The 21907-nt window shown below is 41.7% G+C and overlaps 1 protein-coding gene and 1 pseudogene across 7 annotated transcripts in view; both read right to left on the bottom strand.

Moving 5' to 3' along the window:
- NF2 (NF2, moesin-ezrin-radixin like (MERLIN) tumor suppressor) overlaps positions 1 to 21907 on the bottom strand; it is a gene marked incomplete at its 3' end in the record, with an annotated part of 82088 nt that overhangs the window by 44149 nt on the left and 16032 nt on the right. For 4 of the 6 annotated variants that reach the window (XM_080942436.1, XM_080942437.1, XM_080942438.1 and 1 more), the window contains exons 2-4: positions 10255 to 10380; positions 8287 to 8409; positions 5866 to 5949 (exon numbers count right to left, since the gene is read on the bottom strand). In XM_080942436.1, coding sequence (XP_080798562.1) covers positions 5866 to 5949; positions 8287 to 8409; positions 10255 to 10380 — 333 coding nt within the window. The remainder of the gene's footprint in view (positions 1 to 5865; positions 5950 to 8286; positions 8410 to 10254; positions 10381 to 21907) is intronic. The other 2 variants (XM_080942439.1, XM_080942440.1) reach the window with 1 other exon arrangement.
- On the bottom strand, positions 1130 to 1623 carry LOC308434546 (large ribosomal subunit protein eL30-like; annotated as a pseudogene). The gene is made up of 2 exons: positions 1296 to 1623; positions 1130 to 1150 (listed from the first exon to the last, which is right to left on the bottom strand). The product of its transcript is annotated as a large ribosomal subunit protein eL30-like (transcript).

The following is a 21907-nucleotide window of genomic DNA, read 5'->3' on the forward strand; positions in this document are numbered from 1 at the left end:
CCAGGTTTCCAGCCCAGGAGCCCAGGATAATGTGAAAGAACTAACCCATGAAGGTTGTCCTCAGACCTCTACATCCACACCACCCCACACCTGCTCCTGCCAAACAAAAATAAATAAATGTAATTTAAAAAAATATATATAGATATATATAAAATCCAGGTGGTTGTGGTGCATGCCTTTCCCAGTACTCAGGAGGCAGAGGCAGGAGACTCTCTGAGTTCAAGGTCAGCCTGTCTACAGAGTGATCTCTGGGACAGCCAGAGCTACACAGAAACCCTGTCTCCAAGAAACCAAACCAAACCAACAAACTACAACAATAACAACAACCCCACAAAACAAATGGGCCTGTGAGATGCCACAGCAAGTCAATGTGCTGTTGTCAAGTCTGATGACCTGAGTTCCATCCCCAGGACACATAAGGTAGAAGGAGAGGACTGACTCCTGTAAGTAGTCTTCTGGCCTCCATATGCATGCTATGGTAGCACGTGCGTGTACACACACACACACACACACACACACACACACACACACACAATAACACACACACAAATATACAATTACATTTCTATAAAGATCAAATTCTTTCATGAGGCAATCTTTAAAACTTGCCTTTTGCTGCTTTGGGGCTATGAATAGAGCTCAGGGGCAGAGTGTTTATTGACCGAGTCTGACCTCCAGTTAAAAATCATTTACCCAACCCTGTAAGTTATTTCTTTCTTTCTTTTTTTCTTTTCTATTTTTCTATTTGTTAGGTGGGCGGGTATCTCCTATGTTGTCTAGGCTAGTCTCAAATTCCTGGCTTATGCAATTCTCCTGCCTCAGACTCCCAAGGAGCTAGGCCTAACCACTTGAAAAGTTAAAAGGAGTGTCTTTCTGGATAGTACCAAACTCCTCTCTGTACATTAAACGAAAACTTAGACCAAATGTTCTGAATAGGTTTTCTTCTTTCTTTCTATCCATCTATGTAAAATAGATTCCAACTACATAGTCACTAAATTCCATAGAAATCGAGAATTTAAACCTATAAACAGAAATCCATAAAAGTGCTAGAGAAGAGAGGATGGCACAGTAGTGATTAGTTTTGCTGACAAAAGGTTGCTATTACTATAGATGAGCTCCTATAAATCAATCAGAAAAAGACAAAATCACCCTAGAAAGAAGAGCAAGTCATGAACAGTCACTGCACAGGAAAGATGAGCAGACAACCAGTTAATCCCTGAAATTCTTCTTTTTTTTTTTCCCCAGAAGGAGCTCTGGCAAAGCTGTATTAAGGGAAAACTCTGTTTACTTCTCACCAGTCTGTTCCAGCTTCTAATAATGTCAGAGTCACCTGGTCAGTGATGGCCACTGCACACTCTGTAGTATTTCCCACACGCTGTGCCCAATTCAATAGTATTGCCACTGTAGTGAGGGGCACCAGTGTTAGCCAACATGGCGGAGTGTTCTATTTCAGATTTCCTCAGAGCCGGGCAGTTGTTGGCGAGGATAACCAACAGCTTTGCCTTGTCTGATCGTCTTCAGAGTCTGCTTGTACCCCAGCACGTACTTTCCATTTTTCATAACAAGCTGGAGCCTAGAGTTGATCAACTCCAGAGACTTTTTTGTCTTCTTTGCCGCCACCATCTTCTTGCCTTATGTGCAGAACAACCCCAAACAAGATCAGCCGCCAAGATGGCCGGGGAGCGAGAAGGTAATCCCTGAGATTCTTAGTCCCATAGCAAAACTATGTAATTTTATTAAAAGCCTATTTTTTTAAACAGGTCAGCAAAACTTTAAAATGATTGTATCTATTGTTGCAAAGAATGTACAAAACCAAGTACTTATATACTGCTGTTGGAAGTTAGATTGGAACACACTTCTACAGGGAATTTATATAGTGCTTGAAGAAAATGTTACATATATGAAATTTACTGGGCTCTGGAGACAGAGTCCCACTATGTAGCTCTGGCTGGCCTGGAATTCACTATGTAGATCAGGTGGGCAGGTCTTGAACTCAGAGAGATGGAGTCTGCTTCCCAAATGCTGAGATTAAAGACATGTGTCACCAAGCTTGCATCCAACAGAATCTCATACCATGCAAGCTGGCCTTCAACTCAAGCTTGCTTATATAACAGAGGAGGGCTTTGAACTCCTAACACTGCTGCCTCTGGGCCTCCACACATATACCACCATTCTGCATTTACATGCTGCTAGGGATAAAACCCAGGGTTAGTGCATGCTGGGCAAGTACTCTATTAAAAGGCATGTCCTGTCCCCTCCTGGACAATTTTGGGCAGGAGAAGGGGTGGTGCTCAAAACAGGGTTTCTCTGTGTAGCCCTGGGACTTACTCTGTAGACCAGGCTGGCCTAGAACTCAGATCTACCTGCCTCTGCCTCCCAAGTGCTTAAATTAAAGGCATGCACCACCATACCGTCATAGACATTTTTCAGTTAGTCCCCTCCTATATACAACCACTATCTGGGGCATGAATCTCATAGTCTCTGACTAAAATGATCACTTTTTAATAGATATATCTCTCTCACTGTTTCTAGAGTTGTCTCGCTCTATAGACTTGACTTGCCTGAAATTTGCTATGTAGACCAGGCTGGCCTTAAACTCACAGAGACCCATCTACATCTACCTCCCAAGTGCCAGGATTAAAGGTGTGTGCCATCACATTGGGCACTGATCAAACTGTTCATTATATAGCTACCAAGGTTCTGTCAAAACATAAACCCTGTGCTGGTTCAGCACATCTATCAGCTAATGCTAAAGACCTTTCATGATTTGCTCCCTAAGAGCTTTCATCTTCAGCTCTTTCACTGTGCTTTAATATGCACTCAATTTCTTAGCTGAATTGCATATTCATAACTCAAAAGCTACTGTTCTTGATACTTTAGAGTCCCATTGTTTTTTTGCTTTGTTTTAAGACAGTCCTGGCTGTCCTGGAACTGGGTAAGTGAATCAGGCAGGCCTTAGAATACTTAGAGTGACTCCTATATTTGTCTCCTGAGTGGTGGGATTAAAGACGTGCACCACAATGCCTGGCCAGATTCCTTCATCTTTAACTTATGTGTATGTGTGAGCCTTTGTGAGTATATGTACGCCATATGTACGCAGGAACCCTCCCTCAGAGATCAGAAAAGGGCACTGGATCCTTCTGAATTGGGGTCACAGGCAGTTGTGAGCTGTAGATGTTGAAAAGCAAACAGGTCTGATTCAAGAACAGTAAGCACTCTTAACTGCTGAGCCACCTCTCCAACTTTATCTTCCAGTGTTCTTTTCTTCCTTCTGAATGTTAAGATTCTACAAGCAGCAAGATTCATATCCTATTATAGCCTAGTAATTTTCAGTACAAACATTTCAGAAAGAAAGGAAAACACATTTGAAACACTAAATTGTTTATATCCAACAGGTGGCTTAAAAATTACAAGATTGTTTCATTTGTCATGTGACTGGTTCATTCTTTTGATTCTAGCATAACTCAAACTTGAACAAAGAAATGTGGTTCTTGTGAACTGAACCATGTGATTAAATATATTTGTATTTATACCTCGAAGTGAACGGTTCCTTTATGGTTTGAGGTTAAGTGTGTCTATATCATTCCAACAGCTGAAATACTGTAATGAATGCATCTGCACATAATTACATTCCATGTGTTAGTGAGCTCCATCCAGTTCTCCTCCATATTTCTATAGTTTCTTTCTGTTTCATAAACATTGGGAAGGAAATAAACTGTACATAAGAGAAGGAGACAGTATGGCTTACTGAAGTTCAGAAAAAGTTGCTTTATCTTGAAAACAAAACTAGAATTTAGTGAAAGTTAATAACTGACCCCCACACCCCTCACAAGACAGTGAGGGGCAGGAACAAAGTGCTGGGTCAGGCAGCCCAGGCCCCTAGGTTTCCAGCCTGGCTCTCCCTCCCTCCCAGTCTGCTTTACTGTTCATGAAGGGGCAGTAACTATACAGCAAAGCGCTTGCCTGACATGTGTAAGGCTTTGGGTTCAGTCCCCTGCCATGAAAGCAAAGACAAACAAAAAGTAGTCTGTGCATTCCATAAGTGTAGAAATAATATAAAATGACTGTGATGTGTGTGTGTGTGTGTGTGTGGGGAGGGAATCAGTCATCTCTTCTAACCTCTATTCTTGCTACCAGGAAAACAAGCTTGTATAAGCCATGCCTTCCAGGAAAATATTACCCAGAGTATAGTCTGTTGAACACTTTGTTAAACAAAGAGGCAGCCTACCTTAAATATCCTCTTACTATTAAGCAGTAGTCCAAGAGAAACTAGTAACATACTTATAGTAAGCCCTAGTTTCCCAAATGCAAACAGGGTCTCACTTTACAGCCCTTGATGGTCTGGAGCTCACAGGAACCTGCCTGCCTGCCTAGTATTAAAGGTGTGCACTTCCACACCCAGCCCAGATACTTTAAAAGCTAGATTACCTTTATTTGTAAGACTCTTAAACTTGACACCGGAAAAAGTAGAGCACCCGCCTCCATATGAACCACATATGTTGTCTGTGAATCACTTTCATCTCTAAATTGGCAGCAGCCAAATAAGTAGGGCTTTCCTACAGTGAAATCTGTTCAAGCAAACATCTGCTGGTTCCTTGAAAAATGATCCACACCCTTCTGCCCCCACACAGGTGGCCTTTGAATTTGTGATCCAAAACCTTTGAGACTGAGACAGTACCCTTGAGAGTTTGAGTCAGTCAGAAGAAAGCCTTCCGGAAGGGGTCAACTCTGGGGCATGTACGTGTATCTAACCAAAGTGACGATGACTGCTTCGTCACCACCAGGACGGACAGGATGCGCTTTCCTCTTACTAATACCCTTGATCAAAGCACAAAGGGAGCATATGCTCTACTTGAACCACTGCCCATTTTCTGTTTTCCCAATTACTCCTTTTTCAAGGGAGGCATAAAATACAATTCTAAAGCCATAGATTCTGTCTCTAGCTTTACCTGTGAAGGTATCAATGACCTTGGAGAATCACCAAGGGCAGAAATTGCTCTAGTGCCTGCATCTGACAGTCATCAAGCCCCATGTTCCATCCTTATGACTACTCAGCAGACACTAATGAGTCATCAAATGATTAAACTCACTGTGCTTCTACTGGCCTGACCAGCATACACATTTCAAAACCCATTTCCCAACCCAAATGACAAGCAAGCCATTCCTAACTTTGATCTGAAGTTGCATTGAAAATGTGATTGAGGTAGGAAATGCAAAGGTCATGAAACATTCTGACTGAAACTCTACCTGACTTTATAAGATGGGACGAAAACCCAATACTCAAAGATGTTCCTCTCCCATAACTCCTGGTCTGCTGTCTATGCGAAAATGATTTAAGGCTAATGAGACAGTGTCACTGGGCCCAGCAGGCTAAGCAGACCCAGCTCCTGCAGTATCTAGCCACATGCACAAAATATGCCCACCAGAAGTATGGTTTCTAAGTCTATGAAAAGATGAGTTTGGATAAAGGATCTGGGTCTTGCTGACCTAAAGGCCTCATTTGATCATAATTAGAGACCATAAATTCACTTTTCCTGACTAATAAAATGAAGCTGATGTGATGAATTTAATGAGCCACATGTGCATAATGAGATTACACAGAAAATTCATCTTTTTAAATCAATTCACTTAGAATGAATTGTAAGTCATTAGAATGATATGCTTGTCACATAGTGCACAACAGACATGCACATACACAAAATATACAGACGTTGAGGCAGCAACAAAAGATGCCCAAGTCTCATGACATCTCCTTTTTGGGGGCAAGTTGTTCTGAAAGTCCCAGAATTCAAAGAAATGGAAGACCGTAGCCATCCTTTGGAGTCAATGTTGAAGAAGAGCACATTTCCCTTTCTTTGCACCCACCTTGGCCTGGACAGCATATGACGCCAAGAGTACGGACGCCTCAGGAGGGCAGTAGACCTTTTCATCCAAAATCTGCTTCTTCACCTGAAAGGGGAAATGAAAGAGAGGAAATGGCGACAGTGGATGGCTGCAGAGTATTCTATGTGATTTTTCTGACAGTGGGAACTTTTATTAATGTTGCAGACCAGTTGAGAGTTCAGCTACTAAGAAGCTACCAGTAAGACAGCTGCACAAAAGTCAGTAAGATCTGCTTGCCAGGCAGTGTTAGTGCACACCTTTAATCCCAGCAGTGGGGAGGCAGAGGCTGGTGGATCTCTGAGTTCAAGGCCAGCCTGGTCTTCACAGTGAGTCCAGGCCAGCCAGGACTACTCAAAGAAACGTTGTCTCAAAAAAACCAAACCATACCAAACAAACAACAATAAAACCCTCTCCCTGAACCCCCCAAAAATGTTTGATTATAGCACTGACTGACAGGGTGGCTATGACAAGAGCTGAGGGTCACTGCACTTTCTGTCTCAGTGCTGGCCCCTGTGGTGCACTCACAGAGCTGCCAAAGATAGAGTGTACTTTCAAATCTTCATACAAGACAAAACTCACAAAGGCCACTGAATTATGACTGTAAAAAAAAAAAAAGTCATCACTTCCAACGTGCTGCTCTAAGGAAAAAGGAAGCAATAAAATTTGATCGATTCAACTTCTAAGTACACATGAGGCTCAGGAAATATAATTCCTAAGCTATAATGTTGAATTAACATATCTCATTACACCTAATTTCTTACAGTGGTGCAGTGTGTGATGTTCCAGACACAAGGACAAGAAAGCTTCATGAAGTAGGGGTACACCAACAAAGCCAGCCAACTGTCTTTCTAGATTCACAGTGTAAATGTTGCCTTGCTTAGTCACAAAGACAATCTAACATTTCAATCTGAAGGAAAATCAAGCCAAAGTCACAGGAGGGACAGGTGCTGCCTCAAGAACTCACAGAAAAGCCATTTCTATTACACTAAGGTACTTTGGTCTCACATAGCTTACGCTTGTCCAGAGTTCTCTATATAACAGAAGATGACCCTGAAGTTCAAATTCTCCTGTGTCTAAAAGCACACTATGTTCTGTATATATATGCAGTGTTGGGGTTGGAACCCAAGGCTTCATGAATACAAGGAAAGCATTTTATCAACAGAGCTACTGCCCAACTCCCCCCCCCCCCCCCAATTTTTATGTGGCTTCAGTCACACATACAATTTTCCCCAGGCTTTAAAACCAAGAAAATAAATGAAAGCTGAGCTGTTCTGAAGCCGTGAAACCTTCAAATCTCCTAGTTTCTTTACAAAGAGATAAAAAAGCAGCTATAACACAAAAACAATTTGAAAGGGCCACCTTTTAACCTAAAACACACACACAGATCTCTTTGGTGAAAGAAACTATTTGGCCAGGCATGGGGGCACATACACTATAATCCCAGCATTTGCAAAGCTGAGGGAAAAGGATCAGCCTTGGTTGTGTAGTAAGATTCTCTTTGCCAACAAAACATTAATTGGAGGATAATGTTACATTTCACACACTGTATCATAAACACAATGCACGGAAAATCCATAGTACAAAGATTGTGTAAAAAAGATCATACATATATTTCTGGAAAGTCAGTGTAGTTAATGGCCTGTTACAATCTTTTACATCATAGACAGAGGGCATCTTAAGGCACATTAGCAGCTTGGGTTTCAGTCACTACAAGAAACCATGAAACTGAGAGGCTCTCTGGCTATGACAAAGAAAGGTTTCCAAACCACCTCACTGTGCTCCTTGATGGTCAACTGTAATTTTGGAACACCTAATTTCTTCAGTTTGGTTGAACAATAATTTACTTAAGAATACCAACTGCATATTTAGTAAGCCTATTTTTAAGAGGCTTGCACTCTTAAAGGAGTAAATGAAATACATACTCAGAGTAGCACAAAGCAAGCTGTCTGAAACACCTTAGGTATGGGACAGACCAAGAGTCACTGCCATTCAGAAGTCCTGCCTCGATGACCTAGATCTTCTACTTTAAAGGAACTTTTTGCTAAGCCTCTGAGGCTTTTCTTTATAATGTCAGAGAACTTTTAAGTTAGCTAGAAGAAATAGGGATTCATCTTCACGGAGGATTTATACTGGGTAACTGTCTATTCTTCATCATCACACCTCTGCAATTTCATCTGACACCAATTCTCATTGCTTGGGTACAATTCTATTCTGAAGATTTTTTTTTTTCCATTACTGAACCAAAGGACTCTTTGGAGGCAGAACATTTTCTGCAGTGTGGAAGTGTTTGTGGTCAACTCCATGGGGTTCACCTGGTTTGCTTCTGAAACCATACCTGGACTGGTTCTCTTATAACAATGGGGGGGGGGGGATAGGAGGGAAAGATAGCAGGGGCTAGTGTACCTGTAAGAAAAATAAGTGTTGCGTGATCTCTTGAACTAGCTCCTCCTCAGCATTTTCAGGATAAAATTTGGCCAGGAAGTGAAAGGTAACTGGTTCTTCCTTCGAAACATCATGATCCAACACCTGCAGAATTGCAGAGCAAAAGACATGCTGTGCTGGCCCCTCTTCTTCATGTACTACCTTCAAAGCATGCTTTGCAGGGAAGGTAGAAAATCCCTTCCCATTTCATTCCTCCCACTTCCTAACGGCTGTGTTTCTACACTTGGAAGCATTCACAGAGCCATCCGTAGCAGGATATAATATCTACTTCACATAGGGGGTTCTGGACGATCTCAATCAATAACCCACAGGGTGAGCGGAGCTGCACCAGGATTTCCAAAGCCGCAGAAAATAGTTACAAACTAGAATCTATAACTCAGAGATCTTGGGCATTACTATTATGGAACACTGAAGATTTAAAAAGAATTTTTTTTCTGAAATAACATCTACTTTTATTCTTTTCTTCTTACTGCCCACTCTAATAGGTTCCACTGGAATACAACTTAAACACAATAAACTAGACCTCTGTGAGATCATTTACATGTTCTGAATACTAGAAGTGAAACATATCAACCATGGCAATGCTTTGTTCCTGGAATCTTCCAGAGATGTCCACAAAATGCTTGCGGTGCAGTAAGTAAACCACTGCCTTTAATCTTCTAACAATCCCACCCACCCTCTGAAAAGCTTGGACCATCTGGTCTCCAGAGTGAATTTCATTTCAGGACATAAACATGCTACCAGGCTCCATTAACATGTGTCATAATTTATTTCCTTTGAGCAGCAGGTTCTATGACTCCTGATGCCCCCAATCTAATATCCATTTGGCTAACACTCAGGTATGATTTAAAATTCACTTTGCTGAGAATCATAAAAAGATACAGAAAGCTTTGCTATTGCTGATATATAACTCTCCACATGCCTGCCCAAATTTCAGTGACAGTCCCCAAGGGATTTAAAATAAACCTAATCTAGGTTGCCCTCCTAGACACTGGCTGTTTGCAGCACTGAGTTTCTAATCATTAGAGTGACCATTTGAAACTGACAACCAACAGGAGTTCTAAGCAGCAATGAACTAAGGAGTTCACGGTGCACATGCTGTGAACACAATTTGAATACCTCACTTAACATTAGTGAGATAAGAGACTTTTGTTGGTCATCATATTATGCATATAACTTCAGGGGTAACATTAATAGCGATAACATTTAGGGTCAGAGTTAGACATGAACAGACTTTGGGAATCAGGGGTCCTTAGGCCCTGTTCTCCTGCCGTCTTCACTGTCAGGTAGCCAGGAAAATGGATGGGCATGTCTTTGTGCGAGGATACAACACCCTTAAAGGGCAGTTTCCTTAAGTCATATCCATTTCCAAATCACCTTCAGTTTGCTAGAAACCTAGATTTCATGTCTTTAAGAAGCCCCAGAGAATCCTGAAGAGGAAGGGCATTGCTCCTTCATCCCGGGCTCTTCATTCCTTATTAATGGTTTAAGTCAGTTGGATCCTGATGTTCTCAAAGACTTGTTAAAAAACAAATCCAACTCAAAAGAATATGAGCCCTAGAAAAATCTCTCACAGACATAAACTGTTGTTGTTTTGAAGTATACAAAGATAGTAGTAATGTCATCCATAAAACCTGACTAGTGGTTCAATAAACTGAAGGACATAGTGTTAAAAAGCATAGAAACATGGTAGTGATAATGCTCAAGGGTTAGTCCTGGTGAACCCTGCTGTCTGGGAGTCTGTGGAGGGTAGAGATACCTATAGGACCTGTTTTCTACACAGATGGCTTCATTTAAAAAATTGGTTCCCCCTTTTCCCATGTCCTTGTCACACCTCAACAATGAGGTACATGCTCAGGAAAAAAGAAACAAACAAAAAAACAGAAAGCACAAGCCTCCCCCACAGGTTTCCCCAAGCTCCAGCCCAACCTTCTTGTCCATTTTGAGCCAGGCTACCGTGTCCTTGATTGTATACTGCAGTCCAAAGAACCAGGTTTCCCGAAGCCCCAGCGTCCGGCACACCAAATCAAACAGGTCCTTCCCTTTCCATTTCATCTGCAATACAACAAACCGACAGGGAAGGAGGCTGTGAGCAAAAATCATAATCAGCTCACACACACAACTGTTCTTAGCACTTTCCTCTGCCACCAAAATGGCTGATGAACATTGAATTCCCAAATAATTTTGAGTGGGAAAATACCAATTAGAGCTTAATGGCTTAATAGCTTCAGAGCACACACAATATCTCCTTGGACAGTTCCATACAGATCTCAATATCCCTGAAGCTGCTAATTTAGGAAACCTGGTAAATAAGCAGCCTCATTTAGGAGATTCAAGCCTCCTGAATTAGCCCAGGAAGATAGCTAGTTTCTAAGACACTAACTCCCTTGAGATTTTTTTTTTTTGCTGTTGTTGTTGATTTTTATTTTAAACTGTGACTCTGTCTTTTGATAAAAGGTAAATATTTTTAACTTAAAAAACTAGTATTACTAAGAAAAAAATTAAATATATGGAAACTGTAACAAAGTCACAAATTGTAGAACAGAAGAACAATGAGAGACTTGATAGGCCAATTCCAGGTCTCTATCGGGATCCTTGGTTAGACCCGAGCAGTTGCTCATGTCACAAAAAACAATTCTAAATGTTCAGTGTTCAAATCCACACAATGAAAAGACACAAATATACTATGATATGTCTATTCCATAGCCTCACTTTCAGAAGAATTTGAAGAATCGCTGCTAAATCTTTTCTCTGCTACTCAATGGTGTAGCTGGAAAAAGGGAGAGCCAACGTCTTTGAGAGTAAGATGCAGGGCAGCTGAGTAAATGTTGCCACCTAGTGGCTTTAAGTTAACTAGGCTTTTCCTATATTACTTCTTAGCTACTGTGTGCTGGTTACCAACTCCAACTACCCCATGCATCAGATAAAACATTCAACAACATCTGAGTACAGTTATGATCATATGAAACACAGGCATGATCAACCAAGATTCAAATATAAGAGAATGATGAAATCACCTGACTGCAGAAGCATGTGCTACTTTTCCACACACACACACACACACACACACACACACACACACACACACACACACACACACACCCCACCCCCGTTAGAAAACCTCTACCCACTAGGGACATAGCTCAATCAGTAAAGTGCTTGTCACACTAGCATGAGAACCCACATTTGATCCCAGTACTCATAGAGAAAGTGGGCTGTGGTGACCCATGCCCATGACCCATGCTTGTAGTCCCTGTACTGGAAGAGTGAAGTAGGTGGGGTATGGGGTGTAGCTCACTTGCCTAAGGAACTCCAGGCCCCAGTAAGTATCTAGCTTTAAGGGGAAGGGGGTGTCCAGAAAATTGCTCTCTGAGTGAGGGCTCTTGCTGTCAAGTCTGACCATATACAACCTGAGTTCAATCCTTGGAATCCATACGGTAGAGGAAGAAAATTGACTGCCCAACTTGTCCTCCAACCCACATACCATGGCACACACTCATATAGAGAAAGGAAGGAAGGGAGGGAGGGAGGGAGGGAGGGAGGGAGGGAGGGAGGGAAAGATAGAAAGATGTAAAATTAAAAGCACAAACAAGGTGAATGGCTCCTGAGGAAGCAGAGGTTGACCTTGATGCTAGTGTGGGATGTCTGTCAAGGTGAGTATGTGAAGCTCAGAGGACAACATGGTGGAAGTGGTTTTCTTCTTAGACTTTTCTGTGGCTCTGGAGAGCAAATTTGGGTAGACAGCCTTGTACAGTAAGCACCTTTACCCAACAGCCATCTGGCCTACCCAACCCATCTCCAAGTGCTAGGGATCAAACTCAGGTCTTGCACATCTTAGGCAAGTATCCTACTACTGAGCCACACCCCCAGTTCCAGTCTATTTTTAACAGATGTGAATGAACAGTCTTTTGTAGGTACTCAACCAGAGAGACCAGCTCTGTTTGCAGCCAGTCAGCAACCCAGATGGTAGGACCCCAAGACATAAGTGGCAAGCTGACTTTGGTCCTTTGCCAAGCAAGGCATTTATCCTATCTATCCTGTAACCTTAGCCCCATGCCCTCTCTGACTATAATGAGATTCCTGGAATACTTTAGTGATATAAATCTTTAGAACAGGGAAAAATAAATGAGTTTTATTTTAAACCCCAACTGCTCTCCCCCTTTTACAATGCTGGGTGACAGATACACCCATTTAACAACTGGACAGATGGGTTTAATCCTTAAAATGCCTTAATTCCTACAAGCAGAGTTAACTAAAGAAATGTTATTTTGGAAAACTGGAAGCTTCAGGATGCTGATTGTCCTCCTGTCTCCATTTTAAGCAGGACACAGTATATAAATTATAAATGCCTACCTTGCCACAAGATAATGTGCTACTAAAGGACAGGCAATAACTTGAAGAAGTTAAATATCCAAGGGCCAAAAAGATCAGGGTATCACTTCTGATCCACCATAACTCACAGCCATGGCCAGGCCAGGGCACAACGGCAGTCAACAAGCAGGCTGAACAGAGAGAGAGACTGAACAGAGACTGTAAGGAAAGCTTCCAGGAGACAGTGAATGAGACTTCATACTGGAGAGCTGCAAACCTTAACATAATACTGCATTAACTCGTCCTGTGTGCTCCTCTACTTCTTTGTTTTTAAAAATGCAGACCTATTTTTATTAAACGCAAAAGACAATGTCTTTGCCCCCATGGAGCTTGCAATAAAGTGAAGAGGAACAATTCTCAGAACAATTCAGAATGTCCTACTTACATTTTTTTTCATACTTATATTTTAGCATCAGTGCAAAGAATCACAGACTATCAGAACTGGAAATGAGCCTCACTATTCACCCACTGTGAATTCATGCTCTTAGTGTAACTGAGTAAACTAAGTCACCAATTATTTGGCCCTTCTTTCCATGGTGATACAGTAGGCAAATCCCTAGTCTCACAAATGATCATCAAATCTTTTGTCCCTACCTGGGCCAGTAAGTAAACAATAAATACTGAAACAGAACCCCTTCTCAGAAGAGTCATATAGTTCACTTACTGCTCTGTGAGAATAGAGGCCATTTTCAAACAACTATAGAGCATACCTGAGTATAGAGTCAGACACTGAGACTACACAATGACAAAAATAGGCTGTCTGTGGGAGAGAGAGGTGAGAACTCAGGGCAAAAGAGACTTGAACTGAGGGAGGGAAGGAACTCTATCTTAAAACAACAAAACAGCTGGAGGGTGTGGGTGGAAAGGGGACACCCCCATAGAAGCAGGGGGAGGATGTTATAAGGGGTTTGTGGAGGGGGAACCAGGAAAGGGGATAACATTTGAAATGTAAATAAAATGTATCCAATTAATAAACAAACAAAAAATGAAACAAAACAAAAACTATCATCACCACCACCAGTAACAAAACCACCACCACCAAAAAACTATGATCATTAATAAGGAACCATATCTGATGAGTCTGAAACTGACAGCCAGCCTCAGGGGTGGGTGTGGGTGGGAATGGCACTTGGTGTAGAAGCAGGTGGCTCACTTCAGCCTTTGGCTTTGAGGACTCATCTGCTTTATGCCTATACTCTACTGGGTGAGGAACTGTTGCAGGGAAGGAACAGTTGCAGTCTGGACAAGAGCACAGAGCAGACTTCTCCTGTCATCAAGAAGGCAGTAGGAGAGAAATAGCCTAGGACTGGAAAGGAGGCAGCCCAGAACCAACACTTAAACAGGCTAGAAGAAGAAAAATTCAAAAAGGACACTTACTTTTACTTCTAGCTTGAGCACCTGGTATCACAGGGGAAAAAAAAGAGAAGGAACAAGAAAAAGCAGCACGCTGGGGAAAACAGATGAGCAACTGAGTTTTAGACAAGCTGCTTAAAGAGAGTGGGTGGCCTGGTAGTGTGTACCTTTAATCCCAACTTGGAAGGCCAAGGCAGGAAGATCTCTGAGTTCAAAACCAGTCTGGTCTAGATGGTAAGTTCCAAGTCAACCAAGTGTCTACCTTGTTTCAAAAAAAAAAAAAAAAAAAAAAAAAAAAAAAGACAACACATGCAAGCAAAGCAGAGATGCCTTACAGATATTTTAAGCTTCAAGCCCTCTGGGGCCACAAAGCCTACACTCCCTAGTTCCTTCTCTTGGGTCTACTAGGTGGGTGGGATGGTGTGATGGTTTGTATAAGGTTGGCTTAAGGAGTTAGAGTGGTACTATTAGGAGGTGTGGCCTTGCTAGAGTAGGTGTGTCACTGTGGTCGTGGGCTTTACTACCATCCTCCTAGCTGGCTAAAAGCCAGCCTAGTGACCTTCAGATAAAGTTGTAGAACTCTCAGCTACTCCTGCACCATGCCTGCCTGGACACTTACCACACTCCTACCTTGATGATAATGGACTGAACCTCCAAACCTGTAAGCCAGCCCCAATTGAATGTCTATATAAGAGTTGTCTTGGTCACGGTCACGGCATCTGTTTACAGCAGTAAAAGCCTAAGACAGTAGGAGAGAGCTAACCCCACAACAGGTCATCCTTTGATCTTCAAATATGTGCTCTCACACAGACACAAAGTAAATAAATTTCAATTAAAAAAAAAAAAAAAAACTAAAAAGATCTTCACTTACAAAACAAAACATTCTCAGATTAGACAGGAATAATGCTTAATTAAGCCCATGAGTTCAAGATAACCCAGGGTAGTATAATAGGACCTCACTCCAAAACAAAATATTTTGTTGTTGTTTTGGGTCTTTGTTTCTTTGTTGTTGTTTTGCCAAACATGTTGGCTTACACCAGGAATCCTAGCAATTGAGAGATTGAGGCAAGAGGCAAGCTTTGGCTATAGAGAAAGACTCAAAAACAACAGTAATAATCAAAACAAAAATACCTAGAAGTTTTCTGTTTGGTTAATCTCCACATGTTACCTATAAAAGGTCATGCTTTTCAACATGTTCTTTCTCAAATGCATGAGGTCTCCTTTATCTTCTTTATTTGAGTTTTTGTTTCTGTACAAATAAAAACTATTGGCCAGAGGTGGTCTGTAGAGTTGTCAAGTTGCTGTAGAAGGGAGCCTTGGCTTTCTTGGTACAAGTTAACTTGCCTGAGCATGATTATTTTTCTGTCTGGTACTGCACTGTGCTGATGCTCAGATGACTCACTGTCATCTGAAAGTCTCTGTAGACTGTAGGCACCTCTAACTAGGAGCAGCATTAGTCATCATCCCCAGTGGCCAATGGAGAGTACACAAAGTACACAAGACACATCCTACAGCAGCTGTCTAATATGACTGACTAGGTGACATTAAAACCCAAGGCTCAAAGACTTAGATCATAGTCCATATATTCATCCCTTCTCCAAATGTACAGTGAACACATATCGTGTTGGACAGCTCAAGGTACGGGGGACCAATGGGTAACAAGAGACAAGCCTTCACATTTATAGTTTTGAGCAGAAGTCAGCCAAGATCAGAAGATCATCGCAGTGAGGTTTTCAACAATGAAACACTTGATATGACAGGGATACACAGGGACTGTTGGGACGCCTAAAAGAAATTCCCTTTTCACAGAAATGATATCTAAACTGACATCATGGTGGAAAAAAGAAGCCAAGAGCAAGAAGACAGCAAGAAAGGTTGTTGCAGAGAGAACAGTTTATACAAAGGTTGGAACAAAAAAGGGTCCTTAGGGGAAATAAGATATTTTAGTTTTATTGGAAAATAATTCTGAATTTTCAAAACAGCCAAAGTAAGCCAGTAAAATGGTCTAAAGCTAAAGGCACTCTGTCACCAAACTTGACCACCTGAATTTGATTCTCAGGACCCACTGGTGGCAAGACAAAAGAGATTTCTTCAAGCCCAAAGAGTTTAGGGAAGTGGACTTCACTGAGGAGACGCACTGGATGAGCTGGTCTTGTGGTGAAAGGGGCTAACAAAAGGCCATGCCAGCCTGAAGGCACGTGTGTCTGCACTTGGGTCTCTCTCTCTCTCTCTCTCTCTCTCTCTCTCTCTCTCTCTCTCTCTCTCTCTCACACACACACACACACACACACACACACACACACACACTCAAATATGGAAAAAAAAGAGAGAACTACAGCTACACACACACTGGCACACACCTGTAATCCTAGCACTCAAGAAGCTAAAGCAGGAGGACTAAGTTCAATGTCAGCCCGAGTGTTAAAATAAGACTCAAGAAAAACAACAAAGGACAGGCATGGGGTCTAACAGTTCACTTGAAAGGGTGTAACAGTGCCAGCACTTGAGAGGTAGGCAGATCTCTATAAGTCTGAGGTCAGTCTGGTCTACAAAGTGAATTCCAATTTAGCCAAGACTACATAATTCGATTCTGTCTCAAAGTAAAACAAAACAAAACAACAAAATACCAGTATCTAAACAAGATATTTTAACAACTGTCTAACTCTACTGCTGAAATCTAACCCACAGAACCTAGAAAATACTGTGACTATTTCTCCAGTATCCTAAGGATTAAAAACAACTGGTACTATTCAACATACTATACAACATATAGGAGGCAAGTTAAATCATTACACAAATTGGACACCTCAAGATATCAGGGCTTCTTTCTAGGAACCAGCCAAAAGGGTATAGATAAGTGACTAATCTGCCACCAGCCTTATCTCAAGTGCTGTTGCTGTGTGACCTTGGGCAAGTTATTGAACTTCCTTATGTTTTAACAAGGAGAATAAGCAGAACCTGTCTTAGCAGATTGATCTAAGAATTAAGTGCTTTCATACACTGAAAAAGATTAAGACAGTGCTGGGCCCAGAGCAAATAAACACTCAATAAGGGGTAGCTCTTGTTAATTCTCACTCTGCCTCCCTCCTTTGATTCTCAAGTGCTGTGCTGCGGAAAGCCTCCCGGCCCCACTTCATACCACAGTGATGGATGACGGATGGGAAAGGGCACCATCAATTTTCATCACGCTAACCATACCATCACTCATTTGACAACATTTATTGAGCACCCACTACATCCCAGTCTTTGTGCTCAGCACAGGAGATAAATGATGACTTCAGGACAAGACACAGTCCCAGGTTCTGTCTGACGGGGAGGCAGGTAAATGGATAAGGAAAAACAAATCTGCTAAGTGCTAACAGAACAGGGTGTTGTGGGAACACAAGTCAAGACTAGGAGACTTGAGGGAGGGGGGCTTCACTGAGGAGATGCAGGCTGAGCTGGGTCTTGTGGAGAAAGCTGACAAAAGGAAGGTCATGCCAGCTTGAAGGAACAGTGTGTCTACTCCGGTCCAAGCTGTTGCAAAGTAAAGGAATGTTCTCTGCACTTTTCTAGGATATGACAGCATGATTTCCAATCTGCAGTACTGAATGTTCAATGCAGGGCTGAATATGTAGCTTTGGCCTGGTACATGTGACAATTCTCATTTTGCACAACTGACCTGGGACCAGGCTGTATCAGGGCACTAGATCAAAGCAGAGATGCATATAACAATAGCATGAATAGAAGCCAGGATGAATGGAATTTGTCTCCTATTTATTTTCCTATTAAAACATTCCTAGCCAAGGTTTGGAGGCACAAGCCTATAATCTCAGTCCATTAGAAGATGGACATAAATTCTGAGCTAGCCTGAAGTATGGAGCAAAAAAAACCAGTGTTTCTGATACCTGATGACACCGAAGCCTTTCAGACCTACATTTACATCATACTATATTTACATTTTTTGTTTGTGTACACACGTATGAGAATACATGTGGTCAGAGGACAATTTGTGAAACTTAGTTCTTTCCTTCCTTCTACCATGTGGGCCCCAAAAATTTTTAATTGAGATCATCATGCTTGGCGGTAAGCACCTTTACCTGCCAAATAAATCTTGGTGGCACTACATGGCCCTACAGACTTTAAAAATAATCTTTAAAGTTACATTTATTGGGAGAAGGAGTGCACACACACATGTGGAGGTCAAAGGACAGCTTGAGGGAGTTTTAGTTCTCTCCTTCCACCATGTGGATCCTGCAGACCAAATTCAGATCATCAGGACTGGAGAGATGGCTCAACAGTTAAAAACACTTGCTGCTCTTGTAGAGGACACAGATTCTGTTATCAGCACCCATAGGCAGCTCAGCTCACAACTGTCCTTAACTCCAAATTCAAGAGATCCTGACACCCTTTTCTGACTTTGTGAACAGCATATACACATGCAGTGCACATACAACACATGCCAGCAAAATATGCATATACACAAAATAAAAATTAATGTATCTTTAAAAAAAATCATGTTATGAAGCAACTCTACCCACTGAGTAATGTTGCCAGCCCTGTATGCAGGGAGCTGAGAAAGCCTGGATTGAGGAATATGTAAATGACAGATGAACTCCTGACATGTCACCAACATATATTGTTGACATGGCCATGCCTATCAAGGATCAATGTCTCAGTTCAACTGGAATTTGGGAAAGTCTTCCCACGGTTGTGAGGCTTCCTCTATTTCAAATGCCAGTGTTTGAAAATGACTGACCAGTGTATGCAAAACCTAGCAACTACAGTTTCCTCCTCCTGGATACTGACAGCCTGAGGCTTCTTGTATACAGGCATTTCCCACCAAGACTAGCCACCCACCCTGTGCTATACATAACAAACATGCAGAGTTTGCTGCGCTCAGTGCAGAGCCATCAGAGCACACACACCCATGTAACCCAGCTCTGCTGTGCAACCTGGCAGTTTCTGTAGTGCCTGTCCTTTATTCCCTCACTGCTCCTCGTCAAGTCAAGGAGCCAAGCTGTGTAGTGCTTGGTACTTTGGTATTTATGGGCTTTTTTTCTTTTTAAGATAGGTGTATAGTCTTTTCTGAACAGTTTGTCAAAAATAGAACAGTCTCTGGTTTTTATGAAGTGTACATTTAAACCAATCTTTCCATCTGGCTGAAGTATTTAACTTCTGTAGCCTCTTTCCCGGTCTTAGCTAGAGAAGAGGAAATAGGCTGAGGCAAGTGTTTACTTTTTCAGAAGGAAAGAGGGTGGTTTGGAAAAAAAAACAAACAAAGAAAAAAGAAAAAAAACAAAAGAAGGGCACAGAGAGTGGAAAACCAGCTTCCATTAGGTAAAGGCATGCTCTGCAAACCTCTTAGCCTCACAGTGCCCTTCAGGCAGAGGGCCTGTGGAAGCTGTCCTGTTATTTTAACAGGCTGCAGTGTGATATCATAGATATATATATTGCACCTATATCAGAGACAGATGTGTATGAACTTTATAAACAGAACTAAGTGCTGTCAGCCTGTTATTTTTTATAGGCGCTAGATTTACAAGCTTTACCAAGAGTGAAGTGCTTGTCATTTATCAACTTTAGATGCTTTAAGTAAATAGCACTAAACACTTACCCTCCACTGCAGGAACATGGCTAGAATGAGGCACTTTCCAGGTACAGGAAGCAAATGGCACCAATAACCCATGGCGTTGATTGGAGTCTATTAGCAGGAACAACCATCTTACCAGTTGGCCAAGGTCATATGCGATCCTGACACTGCCATTTGTTTTCTGACTTTGTCGGTCTTGACACTGCCTTTCCGTTTTCTCTGGTAGCACTTGCAGCCCCTAACAATTAAACTCCTTGTATACAATGATACTACATTGCAGGGTGAGAGGAAACTAGGCCACAGCAAAACAAGGTTTCAATTCTCCTGAAGAAAGTAAACCCAACTGGGATGCTAGCTGTGAATGCCTAAGAATTAGAACCCACAGAAAAACTTAGATTTACACACAACTTACAACTGGAAAGAGCCAAGATAGAGGCTTTTCACAAATAAGGAGGTGGGCCATCAATCAACAGCTACACCGAGGTGCAGTAGTTTAAAATAAGAGAAGAGGAAGCAGAGAACTCACTTGCTTATCAGATCCTCCCAATTAGCTCACAAGCTGCTCTGGCATTTGCCATAAAAACTGTAGAAAGGTTAGATTCCTTACAGATAGTGTGACAGAAGGACTGTGCTTCTCTGGCTCAGGGCCTGTGTCCCGTGTGTGCCATTATTTCAGAAATGTAAAACTCAAGATGACTGTGATTTCTCTACTCGACGTTTATCCACAACAGACGTTTGTAGTCATATCTGGCCTATGAGAGTAAATTTAAAGAAGACTTGTGATTTAAGATGTTTGTATAAAAGATTCAAGTTGTAATACAACATTTATTTATTTATTTATCTATCTGTTTTGAAGAAAAGTGATAGCAACAGCCATGTTGGCATACAACATTAATGTCAGCACATGGAGGCAGAGAGACAAGCAGATCTCTAAGAGTTTGAAACCAGCCTGGTCTCATACATACAATGTTTGTTTGTTTCAGGCCAGAACTCACTCACACACACACACACACACACACACACACACACACACACACACACACAAAACACACACGGATCTCAAATATTTCCATTTAGAGCTCAGACTGGGCAGGTGATACACTTGTATCTTGTGAGGTAGAGGTAAGAAGATTACCAAAAGTTCAAAGCATATTTGATCTACATAGCAATTTGTAGGCCAGCCAAAACAGCAACATAATTTTTGCCTAGCATACTCAATCCCCAGCAACCTGCTCCCAAACATTTATAGAGGTAACTTTGCTATGTAATAGGTGAAAAATGAATTCCTTTAAAATTTGATTAAACAAAGAAAAATTCAAAAGGAGTAAGACTATACCTCAAAAGTAGGGTTTTTTTTTTTCTGTCCCTTGAATTTAAACTGCAAAAACATTTTGGTCCTGCAAGGAAGGGGCACATCCACCCCTTCATGTGGACATTACTACTCACCATAAGGGAAAAAGGAATCCTCCAAATAGAAACAAGAACAAAACAAAAAACCTGATTTGTTTTTGCTGCTCTGCAGTCCTGAAGCCAATATCCCTCATCACAAGCTGAAACTTTCTCTTTGCAGAAAAAAAAGATAATTTAAAAAATTCACCCATCTAGCCTGGTGGTGGTGGAGCATGCCTTTAATACTAGCTAGCACTTTAGGAGACAGAGGCAAGCAGATCTCTGTGAGTTCAAGGCCAGGCTGGTTTACAAAGCAAGTTCCAGGACAACCAGGACTACATAGTAAAATCCTGTCTCAAAAACCAACCAAACAAGCCTACTTCCAATCTCCTACCCTGTCAGTTCTGCTCTAATCAACTACAGCAATTAATTTTCCTCTCCCAGTCCTCCAATCATCTCTGTTATTATGCTCAGTCTATATAAACTATTAGTTTCATGGCTTTCCATCAATTGTATCTTCTCTCCTTCAACAAATTACCTACCTTATTATAACTCAGTCTACAAATCCCCAAGTCAGCAAAGGTATATGCTTCTAGACCTAAGAACTATTCAACTCTTTTCACTATCCATCCAAAATCATGCAAGAGTTAGTATGGAAAACATGAGTTTATCTTCTCCCAAAATTCCCGTCTTTTCTCCAGTTCTACAGATCACCACACACACACACACACACACAGCACACACACACACACACACACCTACACACCCCCCCACACACATACACACACCACACACACACATACATACACATACACACACATACCACACATACACACACATACACACTACACACACACACCACACACACACACCACACATACATACACACCACACACA

The sequence above is a fragment of the Micromys minutus genome (assembly GCF_963924665.1).
Source record: "Micromys minutus genome assembly, chromosome: 1".
Taxonomy (NCBI): domain Eukaryota; kingdom Metazoa; phylum Chordata; class Mammalia; order Rodentia; family Muridae; genus Micromys; species Micromys minutus.